Genomic DNA, 20,157 nt, shown 5'->3' with positions numbered 1-20,157 from the left:
GAAATATTTTTCCTAAAAAAAACAAGCCGACTATGAAAATCTGGGAACCTGCGGCCCGCGGCAAAATATTTCTCCTAAAAAAAACAAGCCGACTATGAAAAATTGGGAATCTGCGGCCCGCGGCGAAATTTTTTTCCTAAAACAGAAATCTACTGATATTTTGTCGAATCTACTGATTTTTTTTACACATTCTACTGAAATTAAAAATTTTGACTTGGCAACACTGTTTGTTAGTATACCATCATCTGTCTATGCTGCACTCTGGATTATAGTATATTAGTCTATGCTCAATGCTGCACTCTATGGTCGGAAATCTGACGTATACCGCTATTACCATGTTTCTGTTTGCTTATATTTTCTTGTGTCGTTAACCGATATCTATCAATTATTTTCCTAAAATGAGGACCCTAGTTGAGCTTAGACCAGATAGAAAACTTTTGCAACCTAATTTTGATGGATATAAGCTATCGTTAGATACCATTTCTATATGGCGAATGAATTTAACCTCAAAAATTGATAGAGTATTTCCGAATGATGATCAATATTCCTTAATCCATGCAAAACTATTTGGCTTACACAATCATCTTGTCAACGATTTTTGGGCTAATAGCGGTGTGTACTTTATTGACGATCAGTGGTCTGTCCATAAAGCAGTGGCTAATTTGGACGAAGACTGTTTTCGTGAGATCGAATGTGTTTACGAAATTCCAAGTCACATTGAAAGAAAGTCTGGCCATTTCAATGTATCATTGCACTTTTGTTCCGAGCAATATGCATTATTATCTGACGGCGCAGGCTGTTTGCATATAGCGTTGACTGGGAATAGAAACCGTTCGCAAATTAAATGGACAAATGTTTTTTCTGATCAAGTGTTGGGTCCTGACAAATGCTTCTTGATCGCAGACAGTCGAGTGGAAATCGAAGATGCAAGGGAAGTTATCCACTGCCTTCTTCAATATGTGCAACAGAGTGATAAGTTTTTTGAAACCGTAATAGCCTGGGTAACATTACAGAAAGAAAATAAAATATGGAGCTTACTATCTGTAAAAGAATTGAAAGGCCAAGGAAGTGTTTACTATATGGCCTTGGAGCCCAAGTCCACAGCTGTGTATTTGATCAGTGATCATCCATTTAACTTTATTAATGATTCTAATGAAGGAGTGTTAAAGACAGATATTGCCGATGATAAAAAGAAATGTATCTATACTTGGTTACAGACAGGGGACGACATAACCTTGACGCTCAGTTTGGGAAAAACATTTCAAGAATCACTTCTAAATATAAACACAACTAAGGATTCAGTTGAGATTAAATACAAAAATGGCATACTACTGAAAGGTATGTTACATTCGTTGATCGATTGTGATTTGACTACATATAATGTGACTAAAGACGGTAAACTAGACATCCTCCTGACAAAATTCCATTCAGATGTTATGTGGGAGAGGCTTCTAAAAAATGGCGACACTGACGGTGAACAGATAATGGATCCGGCACTTGTGGAGTCAATTCATTCCCGCCTTGCACATTTGTGCAGCGATACGGAGGCAGCCGCTGAAGGGACCATCCCTTCCTTTAGTAATCAGCAGCTGGAAGAATGTGATGCCATTTCCGAAGAAAATACTTCATTATGTAAGTATTTGTTTATATTTTCAAATTATTTTGGGCTTGTAACACCAATGCAAGGCATTTTTAACTCAGTACGGTGCGACCCTGGTAAATAATTTTTGGAGAACAAATGTAAAATTTAGTAAATGATTTGCATCTAATTTTGAAATACCTCAGAAAACATACAAATTAGAATTTTTTTTAGACTAAGTGGGAGTCAAACCTCACATAGTTTTCAGTGTCCGAGCCTGTCCCTGGGTCCCTGAGCCGACCTGACCTTGATTCATGCAAATTAAATCTCATATATATAGGTATTGGTCTTTAAACCGGGTCGGCTTTGTAATTAAATCGAGGTATCTAATTAGTTACCTACTATGCAATATTGAATAGAGATAAGATTCAAGAATTTTAAATTTTTATTGAAAATACACAATTTTTAAATGCCTGAGAAAACATGCAATATGATGTATTTAATTAGAAGAGAATTAGAATATCTGCATCAAGCTTATCTCCCTGTTCTTTTTATTTATTGGTCTAATATTAATGACCTTTATAATATTAAACCTAATATAAATGACCTATAGATGTTAGGCAAAATTAAGTACCTATAATTCATTGAAATAATTTACATATTTTATTTGAAAACAGACTGAGAGCCGGATCTAACTTGCAGACCACGACTGTTCTACATGTTATATTAATAATATGTTCTTTTCAATTTCCAGTTAGGATGGACGGTATTGATCATCAGGTTACACATCAATCCCCATTGAGTCTGCATCAAGTAATACTTTCCGTCTGTTTGAATCCTTCTGAGCCACTTGCAATTGGTCTCAGACATGATGTAGACTGCTGTATCTGGCAGCCTGCCAAAGTGATAGATACTGATAACATATGGCCCGTGCGTCATGAAGGAACACTGTTAGCTTTTGGATATGTCCAGTCTTCAAAGCAACAGAAAAAATTCACAGTGTGCCCACCAGATATGAAATACAGTATCGTTTGCGAGGCCAACAGACATGTTTTCATCTATAGAAAAGAATCAGTTAAGAGTCAAGGGTGTGAATTGCGACAAAGGATTGGTGTCGGTGAAAACAGACAAGTAAGGATTGGTGAACAGCAAGTCGTGTCATTAGATAAAGACGGGGAAGTTTTAGGGATTTGTGCTACTAATGAAATTCTTTATATATTGACTGAAAAATGCGTTATCGCATTCAAAATGATATAAGACACTTTTTTAGAATCTATTTTTTACCTGTTTATACTTTAAGAAAATAAAAATAATCTTTACTTATGATTTGTTTTTATTTTACAATACAATAACTATATTAATTAATTACAACTTTTTTGGAAATAGATGGGCCACAGATTTGCATGCAGATTGAATATCGGGATACTTAAACTGAAATCCAGCTTCTATTGCTCGTTTAGGTGAAACAAATTGCCCTTTTGTTATCATTATTGCACGCTCCCTCCCTAGCAATATATTGAAAACAAACTCCGGGACTGGAAATATAGCTGGCCGCGATAAAGCCTTAGCGAATGCCTATAACAGCGAAAAAAAAAGTAATTCATAAAATTAATAATTTATTGCATATATGTGTTTTAATTTAGAAATAATTACCTCAGTAAACTGTTTATTTGTAGTCTTTTGAGGAGCAGTTCCGTTAAACACTCCTTTTAGATTATTTTCTATTGCAAAAAGAATTAAATTTGACAAATCATCCACTTGAATCCACGGTAAAAATTGTTTTCCACTACCAATCGGGCCTCCTAGACCGAAGAAAAATGGGATGTAGAGATTGTTAATCATCCCGCCATTTCTTCCTAGAACAACTCCACTTCGTATTGTTACCTAAAAGCATTTAAAGACATCTTTTCTTCATTACTATCAGTTAAATTACAATATTCTTAGTACATAATAACTGAAATGAGGCTTCTATTTCCAGATATTGGGTCTACAATTCAAATTGCAGTTTAAGTTACTTCATTTTTATTAGCGGTAAACCATTTATTGCAATAATTAATAAACAAAATAAAATTAGACATGTCAGCACTTATTTAAATCATTCTAAATAATCGATCTCTGTAAGACTAAATAAACTCACCACAAAACTGTGGTTCACTTGTAAGTGGTCTTGAATTTATGTGAAAACGCACGATAACACTCACGTGGTCAGCGAGTGCTGTACTATGAATCTTGACAAAGTATTGTTAGCTTTACTTTGCAGGTGTTACGACCACAATTGGTTGTTTGGGTCCATGCCCTAGATCAGGGGAGGGCAAACTGTGGCCCGCCGGGTATTTTTTTGCGGCCCGCCATCATTAATTGTACTTCTGATTACGAATAACTTTTTTTATATATTTTTTTTTAAATATTGACAATAGATTAAAATTTGAAGAATTTGTTGTTTCGTTAATGTATTATCTCAGTACGTCTTCCTTGCGTCTCGTCGCACACTATGTAACCACTATTTTCTATGTTGAACATCGTGACACATTTAAATACTTTTAACTCTGCGTTGTAAGGAAAAAAAATATATGCCCACGGGTGTAGAGTTTGAATGGATTTCAATTAAAACTCAAGTTGTTCCTTCGACAAATATCGAATAAGAACGTGGACCACTTTCCAACTTTGAAGTTGCTGAATATACCAGAATATAAATTTGAAGAATATGGTAAAATTATTAAAGCTCTGAATGACGATTTTCTACAAAGATTTGGTGACTTCCGAAAAATTGAGACAAGTTTAGCAACAGTACGCGATCCATTTTCAATAGATATTGATAGTGTACTGACAGAGCTACAACTTGAGATTATTGGTCTGCAGTGTGACACTGATTTAAGAGAATTGCATCGTCGCGAAGATATATCCAAATTTTACAATGCCCTTAATTCAGACAAATTCGAACAACTTAAAGATTATGCAAGAAAAATGTTCGTTGTTTTTGGATCAACCTATATATGTGAACAAACATTTTTGATCATGAACCTCAATAAAAATTCTTTACGATCAAATATCTCCGATGCCCATTTACAAGCAGTTTTGAAAATATCAACCACAAAATTAACACCTGAATTTGAAAAAATGTACAACACTTTCATTCTTCTCATTATTTTTTTTGTAATGTTTATTTTTCGTGATAATAAATAGTGTATATCTAAAAATGGTATTTTACTTGCGGCCCGCCGCTCATTTTGAATTCTTGAATTTGGCCCTCCATCCAAAAAGTTTGCCCGCCCCTGCCCTAGATCCATACATTAAAAACAACATTTTAATAGGAAATGAGTATGCCAGCCGTAGAGTAAAGAGTGTACAATTGCTACAGGAAAATGGCTTATATTACAATAAAATTTGTACATAATATATTATTAGTCATTGAAAATAAATTACTAAATTAAATCAACTAACTCCTCTGCAACTCTCCGATGCTTTAATGTTGGCTGCTGATTCCCAATCGTGACACAGTTTGGAGAGAAAATCAAACTTCTCCACATGAGAATTTTCAGTGTATTCCGCATCTTCGGATGGTGGATAAATACCGACTCCTGATATAGCAATAAACGCTTTCGGTTTTTCTGTAGATTCGTCAATTGCCTTTGATAAGATTGCTGTTGATTTTACTCTAGATTGATATACATCATTTTTGAAACTGAAATAATAAACAAACACGATTTAGTTTGACGTTGTACAAATTTTGACACAAATATAATATAATAATCTTATTAAGTCTAGAAATTTTTGATACAGTTGACTCTAAATTTATCAGTTTTGTTAACTGATTAAGAAAAAAACTACCTCGCTATATCACCACGACTACTGTAGAATCGAGAAAATAAAATTATAATAAAAATATCTCTCCGGTATAACTGTCAAAAAACAATTCTAGAGAAATCAATAAATCGACTATCATAATAGATTCTTGGGTTTTCACCGCGTGTACTTTTTTCCTTGACGTTCCTTTTCTTGATAATGGCCTATGAAACGAGCCCAAAATGTCAAGGAAAGGAGGGAGAAGTACTCGCGGTGGAAACCCAAGAATTTATTATGATAAAAAACAACAGCGAAAGTCTCATACATTAAATAAATTGACTACCTACTATGAAAAATTCCATAATTCTCGAACTCTTATAGAGTCAAGAAAATGCAAGGTTTACCTGTGACACCCCCTTTGGAATTATGATGCATGTTTTGAAAACCTATAACTGATATAAATATATCGTTTTATTGTGCCATCCCCTAGCGAAGGTCGGCCACCATCAAGGCGATCTTGGGTTTGTTGTCTGCTACCCGGAACAGTTCAGTGGAGCTGCAGTCGTACCAATCATGGAGGTTCTTAAGCCACAAAATGCGATGCCGTCCTCTGCTACGCTTACCATTGATCTTTCCTTGAATGACAAGTTGGGGAATGCTGTACTTTTGTCCTCTCGTAATGTGGCCGAGGTACTGTAGTTTCCTGGTTTTGATACCTAACTGAATAACTAGGCAAGCAGATAGCACAAGATAATTTGGTAAATGTACCGCAGATGCCCACATAAGTTTTTATAAATTTCTTTTTAGACCAAACAGAACCTAACCTAACCTACCCCACCCCAGCCTAATATAATCTTAGTGTGTGATAATGATGCATCGTAATGTATGAAAATTTCAAATTATTGGATCGAAAAGCATCTGCGCCGACAGAAAAAGGTTTTTAATATAATTGTCTACATGGAATAAACTGTTTACTAATAATTTAAATTATCGTTATGGATCACCCCTCCCTAAATGTAACCGTAGAATGGTAACTTCTAAGGTATTTAGAAAAGAGACCAGCTTGCTTACCCATTAAATGCCGTGATAATTATGCATACCTTTCAGTCCACCTTTTGGCGAAGTTTAACACATTTTCACCGGCTAAATTCACAACCGATTTCGTTCCATCTGGCAAACCGTTTTTTTCAATTTCATTCCAAGTGATTATTTGTCGACCCGGTTTACGGGATATCTTTACCACATCATAACCTTTTGTTTGTAGAAGATGAGAGAGGTGACTCCCAACAAAACCTGTTCCGCCACCTTAAATATTAAACACGATTAATGACTACAGGTTAATCTTAGGTATATAATAATATTACTAATACAAAGTACATGAGATCAATAAGATCATAAAATTTAAGGCTCACCCTGTTAGGGGTTATAGAACAGGTATATGAGGTATAGCACAGTCCGTTTCCTTCAGTATTATGTAGATACTGATTGCATAATGCATGACAGTAAAATAAGGCACATTGATCAAAATGACAACTAATTATTTACGTATTCTTATAAAAAAAACAATTATCTAATATACCTATTAATACACGACCAGCCATTTGTAATTATTCTTCTCTATAACAATATTATCATTTGGTCGGTAACTATTATCTGAAACAGTCAATAATACAAGAATTGTTTTTTATTAACATTAGTTTGTCACTGAAATTTTCATTATATTAATCAATTATGGAAATTTTTAATTGATTTTGGGAGAAGCACATTAAAAGAAAAAAGATATTTTATTTTGAACAAACCGGGAAGAGGTGAAATGTCAAAAAAAGACTATAGACAAACTTTTGTTGACATCAAGATCAAGTAAATTTATAAAAAGCGCCGCGTAGGAGAACGAGCCGGATCCAAAGCGCCTAAACTACAAAGTTACAATATAATAGCGGCCTGCACACACACAATCTTATCTGCGTGAAAGCCTCGTATGCGCGATATCGCACGGGAATGATCGTGTGTCTAAAGTCGCGTAGCGAACAGCGGAAAGAGTGAGGTTGGTCGCGTCCAAACTTTCACGCGTGCCGTACGTCAAGTCGTTGTTTTACACGCTTTACCATGTTTAAAATCTTTCACGCGTGCCGTACGTCAAATAGTTTTTAATACGATAGATAAGGATAATTTAATATAAAAGTATATTAGTCTATGATTTAATACGTTTTACCACGATCTGTCATGGAGTTCGCAATTTCTCTCGCCAATTTATTATAGAGCTCATGGAGATGTACAAAAGATCAGTGGCGCACCATGGGGGGGGGGGCCTTGCCCCCCCCAAAATATGAAAATCATCAGAATGATTTTACACATTTAAATCGAAAGCCAATAAACTATACCTTGGGCTTAGACAAACAACACGGCAAAAAATGATTTGTAATTCTCCAGCACCCTTTTTAGTAAAATTTCTTAGATTTTAATTTCTGACACAAAAATTTCGAAACACTAATGTCAGGTTTTTTTAGAAACCCATTCCCTAATGAAATTCTCGGTGTCCACCCGAATTCCGGAGTGGTATAGGTCATGGCTGGGGAGGGTTGACAGGGCTCTAACCTGAGGGCCCAGGCTGTGGGGGGCCTGGCGTGTCGCGTTGACCAGATAAGTGAGATAAACACACATAATAAATTAGCTTTAATAGTAAAAAAAGTCGCCTGCGGCGCTATTATACTTCATGACTATGAACATTTTAATTTATATAATTGTCTAATATATTTTCTGATTATTATGTGTCGATACTCGACAGCTCCATTATTAAATTAGATGTATTGAAAATCGCCAATAATTCACTGTATAAGTACCCTCAATTTGAACTAAAACACAATTTCAAAAACGTTAATGTAGTATTTCACACTGCCTTTAATCTAAGCGATGGATAGGGGGCCCGTCAAATACCCTAACCCAGTAGTCGGGAAACTCATTAGTCAACAGAGCCAAATATCAACAGTACAACGATTGAGATTTCTTTTGAGAGCCAAATTTCTTAAACACAAATTATATACCTACGTAGGTAGTAAGTAGGTACACTGCTAATTTACTTAATAAACTTTAGTTAAAGTTTTAAGTCCTAATTAAATTATACGTATGTACATTGAATAAAACTGAATATCATACGTAATAATGATCTTATTTATTAATAAAAATTAAATTGTAAGTCAGGTATCCATAAAATTGAAACATGACAATGACTGACAAACTCAATGTAAATAATGGCCTTGCATCTCCTTGTAAAGTTTGGATAAGTCAGGTTCGTATGTTGTTGATTTAATTTTAAGCACGATTCCAGGTTCTCATCAATAAATCGTTTTCTTAATTTACTCTTGATTTCCTCTCTTGGAAATCTTTTTACTAACCACAAAACTTGCAATATTAACATTGTTGACAGATTTTATTCACTACCTAATTAAATACAGAACTTTATTTTTATTGACCCTTCTCAGCTGCTTTCTTCCTTGGATCATCGACAGAATATTTAGCGCAAAAGTTTTTAGTTGTATCTTTCTAAATTTCAATGCGCCAATTTTTCCCGACACATAAATGCAGGTCGGTAAGCCATTTCAGTTTTGAATAAACGCGAAGTCTCGGTCTATTCGATATTACATTTACGGTTATCCTCTTCCATTTTCTTTGCTTCTCCTTTGTAGGCATGTCAAATATGGCAGAAAGCATATGTGGCAGAGCCGCACTCAAGGGGCCAAAGAGCCGCAGTTTGCCGACTACTGCCCTAGCCTGAGGGCCCGTTTCAGGATGTGGGGGCCATGGTGTAGGTACACCGAGTGCAATAGACAAAAGACCGATAAACGAGATATTAGGCTGTGTTGTATTGAGTAGGCTATGTATAATTTAAATGCAATAATACTTTTTTGTCCATTTTCGATTAATATGTTGGAACCTCAACATTGAAAAACCAAAAATCTACGATAAACATTCGGCGAAAAGAACGACTACACCCACTAGGGTGGTGGTGTAAATCAAAAGAAATTTTTTTTCGGTGGAATTCGACATAAATATTGTAGCTCTCTAGGCCAGTGTTCCCCAAACTTTCGACATCTGTGTACCCCTTCTATAATTTTCGTAACACTGAGTACTCCTCGTCAAATAAAAATGCATATAAGTACTTTAATAACAATCAAAATATATTTATATATTCCGTTTGTAGTACATAAACAAAATAATAATAAACGAAAAATAAAATTCATTCATAATAAAATATAAATAAAAGTTATATTATGAAAAATAACATTCATTGGTCATTAATTTTAATCTGAGGTGCGGTTCCACACCCAAAAGTACTCTTTACGTAATGTCTACAAATGCTGAAAAAGCAACTTCACATAGATATGAAGTTGGAAAAGGCAAGATGTATGTCAGGAATGTCTCTGTTAAAACTGGATACACATGTTGCATTTGCAACCTAAATGATGTTTAAGTACACTCCTTATATTTATTTTGCAAGAATCCGTCTGAAGCTAATAATTCCAACAATTGCTCTTCTTCCGCATGCGATAAACCTTCTAGCATGGATATTGTATTAATGCTTGTTGCACCAGGCGTAGCCATAACCCGGTGCAGCGCATACCCCCACCAAACTCTTCCCGTACCCCAGGGGGTACGCGTACCACACTTTGGGAAACACTGCTCTAGACCAAGCGGGTAGCACAGCCGATATTATGTAAGTAATCTTTTAGCATACTAGGTACACATGTTCAGCATGGTCGCTGTTCACTTCCAATCCGCCGGTCGCTGATGACACGCTCAACGGTTACCGCCACTATGCCTCCAATTTAATAAAAACTAGGAGAAACTGTACAAATATATCGCCGTGTATTGTGAAAATATGTAAAAATATTTATATGAAGAAGAAAAGAGCCTATGGGACTAATTTACATTCTTCTCCTTGCCCCCCCCCCCAATAATAAATCCTGGGTGCGCCACTGCAAAAGATTCCCATGTTTGTGGAGAATCAAATCGGCGGGATATAAAAATAGAAATTTACGCCATGTGGCCTATACAAAAATAATTCATTTCTGCAAGGAGAGAGGATTTCCCGAGACCATTAGAGACTTTGTAGTAAAAAAAATCAAAGCCTTAGGGGTTCTTTTCGGAAAGAGTTAAAAAAAGTAGAGGAAAGTCGACGTAGCAGCAGATGAAGTATATCATTGTGGTATTACGATTTGCTGCTCTTCACAAAGGATCAAGAGCTTCCAACAGCAAGCATATCAAATATGGATGCGGTGATAGAAATTATTGATATTGACGGGAGTGAAGAGATCGGGGATATTGAGGATGAATCTGTAATCCAGGATTTTCCGACCGTGAGCTAGGAAATAAACACAGTAGAAGTGAGTTATAATTAATTTTATTACTATAATAGTATCAATATATAAAGTTAAATTAAGATTATGGTCACAAAATCTAATAATCTTCGATTTTTACCTACCTCAACGTATATAAACTCATAATTAGGACCCACCAAAGCCATTAAGACAATGCTGTAGAAGTTCTTATAGTTGTAACATGTTTCTCCAGAATGTGGTGGTGGCAATATTCGAATATGTTTTCCGTCCATCGCACCTCCACAGTTAATAAATTGCCACTTATTTTGAAAGTCGTCCGCCTTCTTGGTCCATTCTGCTTTTTTACTTGGAAACTGAAAATAAAATATTTAACGTGTTATAATTATATTTATTCCAGGTTGACGCCAATGAGACCACTCCTAAGCCAACCACACAAACTAGAAAAAGGAAGGCGTCTAATTCCCAGGCTGAATTCTTTAATGTTTGCACGGCAACATTAAAGGCAAACGCCCAACAAATCGGCGAATATGATGCTATTGGAATATGTGTGGCTAAGAAACTGCAAAAAATGAAATCTGTGCAAGCCATATATGCGAAAGCACTTATAAACATAGTTTTAAAAATGGGTCTATTAGAAAAAACTGAACGAAGAAACTGACATATTCAACGGCGAATGTTATACCCGACCGGGAACGTCTTCGTTTTATACAAACGAATTTTCGTCCTCCCAGACCGAAGAATTTGGGCGAGAAAATGAAGATTTACAATTTAGATGTTATGAATCTGTAGATATTACTTAATTAGTATATTTTTTTCATTAATTTAATCATATTACTTATAATATTAAATATAAACTATATAGGAACTTAATATTAAGTCTTTTTTATTTTCAATTTCATCAATTTTTTCACTATAAATACCTAGTTGTAATTTTGTATTTTATAACAAATAAAGTTTTACCGGCCCATCATGTGTAATTAAAATTCCTTACCTTCATATATTCCGCTTTAAGTACTTTATAGATAGCTTTGCACGTTTCTGGTATCAGTATACCTATTAAGAGATGGAGCCGATATTTCTGTACTGAACTTTAAATCTTCAAATGATCGTCATGTGGCCAAAAATCTAAGTGTAGCTGTAAGGACGCTCTTCCGCGCTGATGCTGGGATTGAGCGTCCAAAGGCATATCGCGCGTTCATTACGGCGTGATCGTGAAAGTCGTTGGAGCGTACAACAATTCAACGGTTTTAGTAAGAGTGTGTGTGAGTGTGTTATTTTGACACACTACATTTTGACCTTTAGATCATAACACAGTTGCGTAAACAAATCATTCTTGAGATAAAACAATTCAATCAAATCCTTCCGCACACTACATAACCAAAATATAACGCGTGAACAAGCTTAGCTTTATTTTATACAAGAAGGCATAAATGTACACACTTAATTTGTACATTATAAATGGATATAGGTACAAAGAAGAAATATTATACTAGCTGAGCTTGTGCAGGCGCAAGTATAAGTTGAAGTCAAAACAAAAAAACGAAAAGTCTGGGTCTATAGACGGTATTTTGGTCACATACCCTTAATTCGTGAACGTAGGTTTCCTGTTACTAAAGGAACAGGAAACCTACGTAACGTTATATTGTAGAGTGCGGTGTTTGATTTTCTTTACGACCCTCTAAATTCTAAAAGAATAAAAATTCTGGTTATGTTAATACACATACACCTACAACTTTAATACCTATCTATCATATTATAAATTTAAATATTAGATAAAATATTAGTTCTGTATTATTTGGATAAGATTCAATTGAAAAAATGGCAACATCGTTATACTTTGAACTTTCAGAAATTAGTCTATGACCTGTTTCAGAATAAAAATAAACAAATTGAACGTCATTCTGACAGCTGCAGGCGTGTTGTGTTTTTAATATTATAATTCTAGCTTCTACCAATAACAAATTGCATAAAACAAATATCCTAGACAAGTATTTGAATTGTTTGGAATACATACTTACTTTAAGATGATATCCCTCTACTGTATTAATGGTAAAGCTTACGTATGGAATGCGGAAGGTAACAGAATCTGAAGTTACATTAAAAGCTTTTCAAAATATTAAACGTACCTAAATAATATTACATATTATTATGTATCATATAATGAACGTCAACATTTAAAAATATCACTTGTATAGCTTCATTCACTGCATGATTATTAAATGTATCGTGTATTATTTGACGAGAGGTGGCTCACGTAACTTTGCAGTACCCCACATCGTGCCTTGTATCAAGTCGAAAATTTGTCACAACCATTACAACCTAATTATTTTTCAGCTTTACCTAACTTTTAATAAATAAAGAATGTGACTATCTAAGATTATGGATGTTGTATTATGGATTGGAATATTAAGTATTTATTGCATGTGTATTTCATTTTGTATTTGTTTATAGATTGGCTAACACTTCGTAAGTCTTACAGAATAGTTGGTGAATTATTCGGATCAATTGCATTTATACCACGACATGAGGGATTTCAAGGTAAATTTTTATTTGTATTATTTACCATATCATATTATGTAAGTAAGTATATAGATTTTTTCGATGAGAATGATTTGTAGGTGAAGTACCTACAGTGGGACCACGATTTTACGTGTCTGGAATTCACGTTTTCCCAATATTTTCGTGTAGTTTCTGCAGTCCTGTTTTATTTTAGTCTACTTAATTCACAGTTTTACGTTTTTATTTCCCGCAATTTATGTCTGAAATATTCTAAATTCTATTAAACAACTAAGTATGTACGTATCAAAATAATAAATCCAATATATTTGAACAGATTTAATTCAATGCATGACAATCATTGACGTGAATTCCAGACGCATGTGTGCATCTCTATTTAACCCGTTCAAATAATAATAAGTTTGTTCACGAGAAAAAAAACATTGTCAAAAAGATGAAAGAACACGTTGACATATGCCCCAATAAGTACCCCCAATTTATGTTTTCCCTTATTTACATTTTTTATTGGTCAGCCCCTTCAAAAACATAAAATAAACACTGATTTAAGTACTGTATTTTATAATTTGGCACAATTTATAATATGATGTTAATATTGTAAATGATAAAACTATTTCAGGGTTACCAATGGCTCTTACAACAGAAGAGACTGTGCTTTTAGTTGAAGCGGGTCATTGTAAACTAATAGAAGCTAATACTTTTGATAAACCACCCGAAGAAAATCACTGCAAGCTGGTTGCAGATGTGGAGAAAAGGTTAGACATATAATTTTATTAACTCATGATGAATACATCATAATATCTATCAATCCATCTATTTCGATCACTCTTGATCCACTGTTGAATGAAGGCCTCTCCTTACTGTCTTCACTGTATCATCTGCCCTTCGAGTGATGTTGCCTCCCCACTGAACTATATTAGGTCCACCAATTTTGTTTATTCAACCACACACATAATTCTTTCTTTATCGTGTGGCCAAACAACATTTCTCTAATAACTACAGGTGCCGGTACTCATATGCCTTATATATATTTAAGTTTTCAAAACTTTTGTTTGACACTTCTACCTAACTCATCAATTCGGGGGCTTAGGATGACAAGGGCGAAACTACAAAACGATGGTTTTGAGATAAACACAAAAACAGTTTTCATTTAAATAATTTCCTCCGTTAGACATATTATATTTAACAGTAAAAAATACAGTTAAGAGAGTAAGGTTTTGCCTTTATAATGATGTTATTTTGGAAAATACAATACCAAAATTTAATACTAAATAAAAAAAAAATAGTATGGTAGGATGGACTTTCATCTTTGTGTCTATGTTGTGAGTAGCGTATTTACACCCTCTTTCATATTCGTATTCCTAATAATGTTTAATGAGTAGACACCATTTTTAACCACTTTTATTATAAATTTAAAACAAAAAACACTGTTTGCTTTTCAGAAATAATAAAATAAAACATTAGTAGCTACCTACTTAAAATAAATATCTATAATGTAAAATAAAATTGTGCGAAAATATACATGTAAACCTATATTCTAAGTATAATTCAGTGTTTTAGACAGTTAATAATTCTTGTTCCACCAAAGTAATAAGTGATAGATGAAAAGTGACTAATCTACCATAGAGCAAAATAATTTCAGAGACACAAAGATGAAACTACACTTTCGCCAGTGTTACCCTTACACCGCTTTACACTGAATGATGCTAATGTGGCGTAAGAGGCGTTTCGTTCTTGTGTCTTTAAACATTTTTTTTCATTTGTAGTTACACCCCGACTTAACTTTGAGACGAATTATCGTAGGAGTTTCATCTTTGTGTCACTAATAGTGATTTTTCTGATGTCAGTTCAATACTTAACTCAAAACCGTGATTTTTGTAGTTTCGCCCATGTCAATTATTGTTATTATTTGAAAGCAAGATAATGCGGCACATCTAAAAAATAGCATATCACTTTAATGGTGTTTACTATCAACTCTCGGTGGAATGACATTCTTTTAATTAATACATTACCTACCATGCACGCCTTGTGTTATACAATTACTACCTAACCTATGAAATTTTGATTGAAATACATTGAGCTTCAAAACATTTTGTTTTTTTATTTAAAGTCTTTCAGTGCTAAAGACGTAAGTCTTAGAGAGATTACATATATCTCGTCGAGATTACAATTGATAACTCCCTTAAAATCTTTAATTTGAATTTTAATATTCAATCATCAGAAAAGGTAATTTTGTTTCTTTGGGATTTTTTTTTAAATCAATGCCATTGCACCGATTGCATACAATGTATGCTATACATACATTATAAGTATTGAAGAAAAGACAAATCTTTAAACTCAGTTTATCTACAGTCTACAGGCTACTTCAGCAAAGTATTTTGATTAAACATCCAATGCAATCAGGCATTTTTTTTTTTATAAACACATTGTCAACTCTCATATTATATTATTTTACAGAATTTATTTAGAACAATTAAAATGTATGAAAGAAAAAAGAGCGGAGCAGTTATCAACGAAAATCGATATGATCATTGCTGGAAAAAAGAAAAAAATGGCAACCAAGGGTCAAGTAATAGGTATGAATTAATGCATCATGAATCATTTAAACTAATTTTATATAATATATAAGTTTGAAGTAGATCCATTTCTTCTTATGAAATTCTTATTATTTTTTAATATTGTTCTAGTTATGTATTATTGTTATGTATTAGTTATATATTTTATTGTAATTGTAATTAATAAAAAATTTGATGATGAATTATTGTATAATGAACAATACCAATAACATTGTTAGAATCTCGCTCACTTTTACAATTACATTTCATAACGATATTGTAGGTCCAGTTATTACCGAAATTGAGTTATTATACACTAAACGCCAATTTGTATCATACCTTTATGCTGTATAAATATTGTATATCTAAATAGTGTAATTTAGAAGATATTGTTTCATTCAAATACATTGTAATGTAATATGTCCATTTGACCTTTTCAATCGATTCAAATTATTCAACTTCAATTCTCTCACAAGATATAAAACTGGACACGCAATATCTGTATACTAGCTCAATGCTTCCCAAACTCATGGGCCGTAGGGCTTCTGCGGGGGCCGCGAAAAGAACAATTATACACAACACACAACAGTAGAGCAAGTGGCTGACATCCATTTCTCGTAAAAACAAAATCTGTTCCACTCTGTGGAGGCCCATATGATCTTATTAGGATCGGACATAATCATGGTCGAAGACAATATTCACAGTCAATTAATATTTCGGATTAAACAGAGTAAGTTCTTTGCAACTCAGCTCCTTGATTCTACTGATATTACAAATAATTGCGTATGTTTAATAGTTTTTTTTAGATATCAGTATGACTCACAGGTTTATGATGATTTGCCTTTCTGTTAGAAAATTTTATCGGCAGAGGAGGGCCGAAGATTATTTTTTTCAGATTTTGGGGGCCGTGCTATGAAAAAGTGCTAAAAAAACCAACCCATTGAAATATACCAATGTCCACTACAAATCCATGCCAATATAAATGTATTCTTAAGTTAAATCAGCATCATGTGTAAATTCATATTTTATAAAATCATAGTATGTAATATTGTAAATTGATTTCCAGAACTTGATCGTGAAAGCTTGATGGAAGAAGAATTACTCAAGCTACCTCCACTAAGTGAAGGCCACACTTTGGTACAAATATCCTCAGAACATCCCTGGTCCCACGGTAATATAAATATTTTTTCAGTCTCATTTCAGTTTTCACCATCTTTCACCCCTTTTAAACAGTGTCTATTACTCTGACTTCCTGATTAATTCATAGGTTGAAGTTATTTTTCAATGTATGTACATATTTGGATCCGTGGAATAGTCCCAATGGGTGGAGTAGATGGTCAACAAATTACAAATTAATATCAGGAACAGCATACTATAGTCACACCACGGCTTAAAGTCATCATCATCAGTGGCCTAACACCCCAGGGCGGATTCTAGTTCTTTCATCTCTCCCTATCCTGGTTCAGTGTTCTCCAAGTATCTGCATCGGCCACTCTAGCATCCTTGTTCACACCGTCCGACCATCTAAGTTTGGGCCTGCCAATCGCACTCTCCAATTCCTGCCTGTGATCCATCCATTAAAGTCTGCCAAGTTAAACGAATGCAGAAATATATTCTTCTTAGAAAAGGTTTTAGAGCTCCGGATTGTGTCATATACGCCATTATTTTGCTAATAGTATGTATAGGTTTATATATCCTACGCAGAAGCTTTCCCTTGAATACATTGAGTGCACAGCTTTCTATGTGCAGACACAATTTCTTTTGACAGAAGAAGAGGGCGAGTTAATTTGTGTATTGTATAATATTATGGTAGCTATCTCGGACCCACTCCTGCACTTTTGGTTATGTGTCCGAACCATCGAACAGTCTTGGATAAAATGATTAAGAGAAAACTGTGCTCATTGAATGAATAGAAACCTTTGAAATATAATAATAATTAGCGCATCATGAGCAAGCGGTCGTCATATATGGAGGATATCTTTTTGTTTATTTCATGCTCCTCTGTGCCATGGACACTTTTCATTAGAAATTCTCTTTAAACTCAAAGCACACTTGAGTCCGTGGTGATCTCAGTCTTTGGCATCTGCTCCTGGACATTCCAAGTTGTAAAAAACTGTTGATGCTTCACACCCAAATGTAGGGCCTCGTGATATGTTCGATTAATACCGAGTATAGTGCGGGTCGGTTTGGTTTGGATGGGTCTATGTAATATCATTTTAACATATTATTAGGTCGTGGATCTTTATTCAATTGATATTTCTACATTCATTATGTGCATTAATGATAATTTTTTTGACACTACACTACATAATATATATGAGTTGCTTAATCGCTAAACCCGCTCAGGAGGTTTTTTTGAGTTTAGAGTAAATCACGAAAAACTGTTTTGTGCATTTGCGATGATGTTGATGCTAGTAGTGGTGACGTTTGTATAGCAATTTAAACGTATGCTCAAAATCATGGTTTGAATCGCAACATCTAATTGGTCGGTTATGTAGAGCGGATTTGGTGATTCAAGTCAATATTCATTTTGATTTTTTGACGAAACAGGACGGAATTAAAACTCCCACCTCGATAAACTGGTAGACCTATCGATATAACACATACGTACATTCAAAACTAATTTTATTGAAAAATCGCCCACAGCGGGTTTGGCGACTAAGCAACTCATATGTGATATTTTCTTTCAGAAACAAATATAGTGAATATAAATGAGCTAAGACCAAGCATTAGCTCTGAAATGGGTAAAGTGAAGTATGCAATTTTCAGTGACTTGTGGAAAAAAGGACATCATATTACCGCTGGTATGAAATTTGGCGGGGATTTCCTTGTTTATCCAGGTAAATATTTTTTTTCAATCTCTGACTAACAATAAATTTACAATGGTCGCATTATACCTGAAATTATTCCATAAGGTTATTAAAGTTGTATCCTTTAAAATACGAGCAATGCGTGTTACTAATAATATATTCTGAAGTAGCTCATATGTTGTAGGTATAAATTCGCACATACCTACAGACTCTTGCTTGCTTTTTAGGTGACCCCGTCAAATTCCACGCCATGTATATTATCAAGTGTTTGTCCAATCCGCAACAGGAGTTGTCGCTGCCAAGTGTTGTAGCTTTTGGAAGACTCGGCGTATCCGTCAATAAACTTACAGTGTTTGCATACTTAAATAGTGAAAATATTGTGATTTATCAGACGTTGCAGTGGCATAAAACAGTTATTAAAAATACTTAAAACTCAATAAAACATGAAATATTTTTTTATTTTTCCACACAAAAATACAGTGCATGATGGACTTTATTAAAAGTGTATCATTTTGACATGTTTTTGTATTTTGCTATTTATAAAAATATATACAGTATAATATTTTTTTTTTTTTTTTTAGAATTATTAATAACCATGTCCTTGCTTTTTCGTACAAGGTGGTTTGTTAGTAATTTTGAACAATCACAAACACCCAGGCTTTGAGACAAACACATGAATATTGTGTGTCCTGATCGGGAATCGAACCCAAGAACTCTCGGGTGGAAGGCAAGCGCCTTACGCACTGCACCACGAGAGCCGCCAAGTATAATATTATTGTATTATATCATTAAACACAAGCTATAGAGACGTAACCTTACTTTGTGTAATAAAATGAATTCTTAAATTAATTCACTGGGACAATTTGTGATCTAATTTGTATTTAGTGTATTCTCTCCTGGTCTATTTTTGTGCGATGTTGATGTATGATGATATGCTAATATATTATTGGTAATTGTGCCGTAGATGCCGCCATGAGCTTTAATATTTTCTTTTACGAAAACAGTTTATTCCACGTAGACAATTATAATAAATACCTTTTTCTGTCGACGCATAGGCTTTTTGATTCAATAATTGTGAATTTAAAATTTGAAATTTTCATACATTTTGATGCATCATTATCACAAACTAAGATTATATTAGGTAATATTAGGTTGGGATAGGTTAGGTTTGGTTTGGTCTAAAAAGAAAGTTATAAAATCTCATGACGGCATCTGCGGTACATTTACCATATTATTATAATATACTTATTTGTTTTTTTTGGCTGGTATCCATTCCATTTCGTAAGCATTTAAATTTGGAAAGAAAGATCCAGCTTGATAATTTTGATTCTGTTTAATTAAGTTTTTATTTGAATAAAAAAATAATAAAATGTGTAAGAAGGTCATAAATTACGACAAATCATGTCAATATAATAACCTATTTTGAAGTTAATGAAATTCCGGAATACTGGTATTGTGTTAAAAATAATTATTAGGTTAAATAAGAAAGTAGATCTTGTCTCTGTAAGATAGATAACCAAGAATGAATTATTTATTTTTATAGTCTTGTGATTATAATTTTGTAAGAGCCAAAATAGTTA

General features: G+C 33.9%; 3 protein-coding genes across 5 annotated transcripts; 2 read left to right on the top strand and 1 right to left on the bottom strand.

Moving 5' to 3' along the window:
* The first annotated feature begins 302 nt into the window (after window positions 1–302).
* Window positions 303–2,904, top strand: LOC147063447 (nudC domain-containing protein 1). The gene is made up of 2 exons (XM_085959400.1): window positions 303–1,632; window positions 2,334–2,904. Exons 1-2 carry the CDS (start codon window positions 399–401, stop codon window positions 2,834–2,836), a joined length of 1,737 nt encoding a protein of 578 aa, XP_085815526.1. The 5' UTR covers window positions 303–398; the 3' UTR covers window positions 2,837–2,904.
* LOC147063446 (epimerase family protein SDR39U1) lies at window positions 2,895–7,191 on the bottom strand. Of its 3 annotated transcripts, XM_085959401.1 has the most exons (6): window positions 7,162–7,191; window positions 6,942–7,015; window positions 6,463–6,667; window positions 5,021–5,261; window positions 3,233–3,463; window positions 2,895–3,154 (listed from the first exon to the last, which is right to left on the bottom strand). In XM_085959401.1, the coding sequence occupies exons 2-6, from the start codon at window positions 6,961–6,963 to the stop codon at window positions 2,945–2,947; spliced, it is 909 nt and encodes a 302-aa protein (XP_085815527.1). In that variant the 5' UTR covers window positions 6,964–7,015; window positions 7,162–7,191; the 3' UTR covers window positions 2,895–2,944. The 3 variants fall into 3 exon arrangements, 1 of the variants encoding a protein (XP_085815527.1); XR_015072058.1 differs by having other exon boundaries at window positions 3,233–3,875; window positions 4,856–5,261; window positions 6,942–7,168; XR_015072057.1 differs by having other exon boundaries at window positions 5,003–5,261; window positions 6,942–7,168.
* Window positions 7,192–12,585: 5,394 nt separating this feature from the next.
* Window positions 12,586–19,444, top strand: Tsen34 (tRNA splicing endonuclease subunit 34). The gene is made up of 8 exons (XM_085959443.1): window positions 12,586–12,774; window positions 13,150–13,236; window positions 13,832–13,967; window positions 15,670–15,788; window positions 16,834–16,938; window positions 18,458–18,607; window positions 18,805–19,131; window positions 19,343–19,444. The coding sequence occupies exons 1-7, from the start codon at window positions 12,723–12,725 to the stop codon at window positions 19,005–19,007; spliced, it is 852 nt and encodes a 283-aa protein (XP_085815569.1). The 5' UTR covers window positions 12,586–12,722; the 3' UTR covers window positions 19,008–19,131; window positions 19,343–19,444.
* Window positions 19,445–20,157: the final 713 nt, after the last annotated feature.

This window comes from Rhyacophila brunnea, unplaced genomic scaffold, assembly GCF_057557595.1.
Source record: "Rhyacophila brunnea isolate RB1 unplaced genomic scaffold, BYU_Rbru_1.0 scaffold_9, whole genome shotgun sequence".
Classification (NCBI taxonomy): Eukaryota; Metazoa; Arthropoda; class Insecta; order Trichoptera; family Rhyacophilidae; genus Rhyacophila; species Rhyacophila brunnea.
This window is presented reverse-complemented; position numbering and strand designations above follow the sequence as displayed.